The 6000-nt window shown below is 45.5% G+C and overlaps 1 protein-coding gene across 6 annotated transcripts in view; it reads right to left on the bottom strand.

The window, feature by feature from the left end:
- Nucleotides 1-5684, bottom strand: part of arhgap12b (Rho GTPase activating protein 12b) — an 86374-nt gene extending 80690 nt beyond the window's left edge. For all 6 annotated transcript variants that reach the window (XM_078280681.1, XM_078280680.1, XM_078280678.1 and 3 more), the window contains exons 1-2: nucleotides 5551-5684; nucleotides 457-1224 (exon numbers count right to left, since the gene is read on the bottom strand). In XM_078280681.1, coding sequence (XP_078136807.1) covers nucleotides 457-1134 — 678 coding nt within the window. In that variant the 5' untranslated portion in view covers nucleotides 1135-1224; nucleotides 5551-5684. The remainder of the gene's footprint in view (nucleotides 1-456; nucleotides 1225-5550) is intronic.
- Nucleotides 5685-6000: the final 316 nt, after the last annotated feature.

Below are 6000 nucleotides of genomic sequence, written 5' to 3' on the forward strand. Positions count from 1 at the left end.
TGAAGACTCTCGATTACATGACCCTCCATTGAACAGTGAAGCTGTGAACAGATCGTTTAGTCTAATGAGCCAAATGCAACAGCCCGCCCCCAAAAAAACAGCTGTACAAGCCAGACAAATTATGCTTCAAGGGCAAACAGGAAAGGAAACAGAAGGCACAACTGAGAGTACAAAGAAGAATAAAAGCAATGGTGCTCAAGAGAGTCAGCACTCCAAATGTCCTGTCTGGAAGCCAGCAGAGACAGAACTAAGGAAGCTACCATGCATCGTGTTCAGTGCCCCTACAAACTCTGACATGGTGACTGATTTTTTTGAGTATATTATTCTACACTACCAATAAACTACTAAAGACCATCTAGCAAAGAATGCACAAAGGAAAACTCCCAAATGCTTTAAATGAATCAGATCCCCGGAAGGACCCCATTTCTAAAAAAAAACAGTAAAGTAGCAACTTACCTGCATGTGTTCTGTTGAGCTGCTGCTCAGCTCATCCCCAGACTCCGAGTCGTTGTGGAGCTTGTTCAGTCGATCTCCCGGCAGGTCGCTTGGTGGGGACGTCTTGTCACTGTCTGGACTTTTGTTGTGATTGTTCCCCACTTTGAGCGGAGGCGAGTCTGCCCGTGTCCTTGGCAACGTGGAATTGTTGGCGTGGTGATGGTTGTTGTTGTTGTGAAGAAGTACTAGCTCAGCTACCACCTTGCAGTGATGGGGACTCCCCAGGTTCTGGTTGGCATCCTTGGACAGAACCGGCGGTGTGACGCGATCAGAGGACGGCGACGGGGTGGAGGAAGGCGACGGCCGCCCAAAGCTGGACATTTCCGGCTGGGGTCTGTTGAGGTTTTCATTGGACGCCCGGCAGATATCCAAAACGGTGGGCTTGGCCCTCAAGGTGGGCTTCTGGGGGGGCATGAGCGCCCGGCGCACCTCCCTGACGTACTGCGCCGGCACGTAAAAGGCCTTCGTGCCCTCCTCCTTCCTGACCTGCCACCAGTCCTCATTGGTCTTCTTCACCAGCACGTAGCATTCTCCCTGGCGGATGATCACCGTCTTGTCCTTTGCCTTGTACTCGTAGTCGTACTCCACCTCGATGTACATCTGGCCTGGGGCGATGGGCAGCCCCTCCCTGTCAGCCATGACTGCTGGAACACTTGAAGTCTGACCTCAGCTGCTCAGCGACCCAGGCCTGGGGGGCTCCTCATGTCCGACTGGGGGGGGAACTTTTGGCTGCAGGAGATAAGAAAGACAGGGGACAGACTTTCTTTCAGTTAAATGTCACAAGCTACATTTACAAGGCACAAGACCTTTAGCAAGCTCAGAGACATGAACATACACCCATCAAATCACACACAAACATGCTCCTACCTAATCGTATAAACCTCCCAGCCCGTCACGCCCCGCATTATTACTCACCTGATTACCACAACCACAAAGTGTTACTGCTGTAACACACTCACATTATATTACAATTTGATTTATTACCATCAGGCAGACATACTCAGTTAGCGAGTCGAGAAAAGAACACCACATGACAACTCCTCCCTCTGATCATCGAAAACCACAGTCACACTGATTGCTCTGCTAACCGATACCACTGCTAAGGATATCCAGCCTGGTAACCTGATCACCCTCTGCGGCGCTAAAGGTGATGACAACATGACCCCCACACGCTCATGCGGGCCAATGACTACAATGACTCCCTGGAGCTTACATTTCCTCAGAGTCCGCATCCAGAAATAAAGTGTGTGTCGTTTCATAGAGATTGGCTCTGCAGTTTGGCATCATTACTCATTAATGCAGCTACAAGACACGGTCAGAAACCTTTAAAAAGCTTGGGGGTGATCTTCTCGATATACACAGTGTGTGAGTCAGAGGACAGCTGGGCTCTCACCATTCCTGTAGGGTTTGTTTTGGGATGAGGCCTGTCATTGATCCGTCTGTCAGAGAGTCTCCCTTCGTCGGTTAACCTAAATAACTAACAGGGTGCTCCCATAGCAGAGGAGCAGCTACCGAGCCGCGGCACCCCTCATATCAAATTCTCCCTCTTCCTCCCTGAAATAGAAGCCAATGTGGACCGACATCCTGGAAGTGAAGGCGGTAAAAGCAGGGGCTTTTAGTGAGGCGTGAGAACACGCCAGTGAATCTATAAGGGGCCCATCCGTATGTAAAGCAATATGTACACACACACACTCTGAGGCTCAGAATGACAGCTACGCACCCAGAATAGATTTACAGTGGTGAGAGAGCCGTCTGGGCCGGAGTGGGAGCCCATGAGGGATGTGTTCATAATGGGCTTAAATAGTTTCTGTTTCAACACCACGAAACAAACACACACACACACACACACACACACACGCATCATGCCAGGGCGTTTAGTGTGTGCCTGACAGCAGCCCAGTCTGGGTCTGACCCAATACAAGCTTCAGCCATGATGTCAACACGCACATGTCCAAGCCTTTATGAATGACTGTCTCTGAAGGAACAGTCAATGTCTGTTTTAATTGGTGTGTGTATTAGAAGTCCCAAATCCCAATGTAACCCCACCTCTAACACCGCACAGACACAATCTACAATTGACACCATCACCAGAGGTGCCAGAAATGTAGACAGGCATCTGTCAGAGCTTCGAGTCACGCACAAGATAACAGCGCTATCACTGATGTTGCATGACAGCCACTGTCCCGACCTCCTCACACTGGCTCACACTGGCTCCACTGTGCTGCTGCACTGACGCAAATACGGATTGTGTTACTGGTGTGTACTGTGTCCTAAGATAAAAGATAAAAACCTGCAATAAGTGACATGACGGTGCCGGAGAGTGAGAATGTTGTGCTGTTGGTTTGTCCAAAGATAACTTTATCTGTTGGATTAGCAGCAACCTCTTCATACCATTAGCATCTGAAGTTGGAGACACTTATCCAAAGGATTAAGGCTCCCAAATATACACCAACAGAACCAAGCCACTTCGCCACACAGGGTCAAAGAGCCAGAAGAAGCAAACATATGAAATAAGTTGTGGAGTAACTTCAATTGTCTTTCTGGAGGCTGGTCCAGACCCAGAGAAACCTTAAAAAGCAGACAGAAGCTGGCTACAGATCAAGCATGACATCACTCACCTTTGCAGTGCCCCCCAATTGAGTCACTATGACAAAAACTTATCGTTAACAATAAATGAAAACTGGCTTCATGGGCACGATACAGCAGAAATGTCCCGTCTCTCTCTCTCTCTCTCTCTCTCTCTTGCTCAACTGCTGCGGTGTCTCAGAGTTTTGGCAGAGGACCCGAGAGAGTCAATTTTGCTGCAATAGAATCCCCGTCCCCCGCATGGTGTCAGAGTAAAGTGAAGTCTCAGAGGAGTGCACTAGCAAACGTGTTGCTCTGTGGAGACTTAATGGAAATTGTCCCTGTTTAGAAACAGGTTGGCACAGCTCAGCACAGCAATGACTGAAAGATTATTGTCCATCTGTCTATATGGAACAAAGCCCCACTGTCGGTTTTGTTGTACCGTTTAGGAATCGATCGGTAGTTTTCAAAGTGGGGCCCAATAACAATAACAGTATGTCTTATGACTTATAACTATTATTTCACCCTCCAACATAGCCTAACTATTAGATCACCTTAAATGAATTAACCAACTTTTTAAAACTTAAAAACTTTACCTGATGTTTCCTGACATATTTCTTGTAAATTCTATTGTACTGTTACACTGTATACTTAACAGTATTTTTTTTTATATTTCTTACTGTCCTTTCTGTTTTTATTCTTTATATGTTAAGTGAGTGTTGTACTTTGAGAGCAAAGATTAACCAGAGTCAAATTCCTTGTTTGTTTACGCAAACCTGGCCAATAAAGCTGATTCTGATTTTGATTATGTAGATTTTGTTGCTGACCAGACGTCCCAGGATCTGATTCTATTTTATCTGTAGACAGATATGCAATGCTATAGAAAATCTTAACCAATAGCAGAAATCTGATGGCAGATTTGAAGTGGTTGATGTGGTTTACTTGGGAATAATCGTAATGTTGACTACTCTGGTAGAAAAAAAATTAATAATCTACAATAATGTTGAGCCCCTACTGAAATGGGTTTTTTTTGTAACAAATTTATATTGGTTTTCAACAGAAACACAGGTTATACATGTTGCCATCATGTCAGTAACAGAGATAGATAAAATAAAAAAAAATATATATATATATATATATATATATATATATATATATATATATATATATATATATATATATCCATCCATCTATTCTTAGCAGGAAAATGTCCCAATCTACTACCCCCCGTCATCTTCACAGTACATATTAGAGCCTACTACTACTCTCCATATTGCTCTGCATACACACACATTGTCCATTCGAGTAGCCATAATCACAACGGCGCCCATATTCTACAAAAGTAAGCAGACATACATCAAGCGGAGTTAAAACATAAAAACAGTACAAGAGAAGGCACTTATGGATTTATCCCAGGTGGGCGTGGCCATTTTAGGGAAAACTGGCCCCTCATCACTAGCTGAGTCAAATCCTCAGGTACTGAAATGTTTTTTTGTTGTATGACAGGAACAGCTAGAAATCAGTGTCATTTAGATAACACTTGAATGAATGGCATTATGGCAAAGCACTGGAACACAGCACTCAACACTAGCATTCAATCAGGAGTGTAGCTGGCAGAAAATGAAGGTTTGCATATCAACACAGAGATCACGACCTGTGCTTTTGTCTGCATACATCTGCAGACCAGCCACTGTAGCAGCAAAACACCCTGAGACTCGGACTGCCTTTGTCCCTGGGCTTCATTCAAAACAGATGCGGCCGAGCAGCATCCACTCCAACATGTGCTGCTGCATTTTACTCCATCTATGCGGGTCATTTGCTGAATATGTATGCATTGCACGAAAACGCTGTTCTTTTGTAATTATGCACTGTAAAAGCCCTGACAACAAGCACTGTGGGTCTATAAATCGTTGGGGGCTGAGCGGCCAGAGCATGCCTGGGCGGGTGGCGGTGGTTAGGGGGGGGGGGACCATAGGTGGGGGGCAGGGTCCCTTCCAGCCCCATAGACTGCAGAAATACCACACAAAGGAGTTTAATCCATGTGCATTCGTAACAAAGGAATCTGACTCGACATCACCAGTGATTCCCATGACCATGGGAAGGGCAGGGACGTGGCTGCCGGAGAAAGCTCCCCCTTAAACGGGGACAAACAGCCAAACACACTGCGAGAAAATAAGCTCACCAAATCGGTAGGTGCGTGCCACACAGACTGATGCTATCACGTGGAATGTATAATTACCCAGCCGTTTAAATATCTAAAACAAAGCCGAACAAAAACAATGTTCGTATTTTAGGTTATTTTACCGGTGGGAGACATTTTACTGACAATTTCCAGAGGCTTCGTGCTTGGACTAAAGCACTGCAGGTTCACTCGGATACTGATCTGCAACAGCGTGCATAGCAACAAAGTAACTCCGACAGAAGCCAATAGCCTCTCGCTGACCAGGCGACAGAAAAGCCCCACACTAAAATGAAACATAGCCTACTAACCTTTAAAAACTCCAGTGGCGTCTCTCTGTGTTCTGCGTAGACCGAAAAAGGTAGTTAGGAGCAACTTTTCCCACCTATTTCAGCGTCGGCTGCTCAGACCTATTCCGCTGCAGACCTCCAGTCAGTCGGAGTGTGTTCGCAATCCCCCGCCTCACTGCACGCTGTCAAGCGCGCTGCGGCAACAAACGGCATATCCGGTCATAACCATCAAAGTAAAGGCTTTATTTGACAAACCTGGCTTGCATGTTTCATTATTCAATGCATAATTAAAGCAGAGCAGCTGAAAATAATGAATGAAATACAAAAATAAATGCTGTGTAATACATTAAAATGTACTTATTTTCAATGATGTTGTTTTGGAAGGCCTTTTTTAGTTAACCATTTTCCCTATGTCTTTTTAAAGTGTGGCTAAGGGGAAACGGGAAACTTTTGTTGGTGTGGTGAGGTCTG

This window comes from Sander vitreus, chromosome 22 (assembly GCF_031162955.1).
Source record: "Sander vitreus isolate 19-12246 chromosome 22, sanVit1, whole genome shotgun sequence".
Classification (NCBI taxonomy): Eukaryota; Metazoa; Chordata; class Actinopteri; order Perciformes; family Percidae; genus Sander; species Sander vitreus.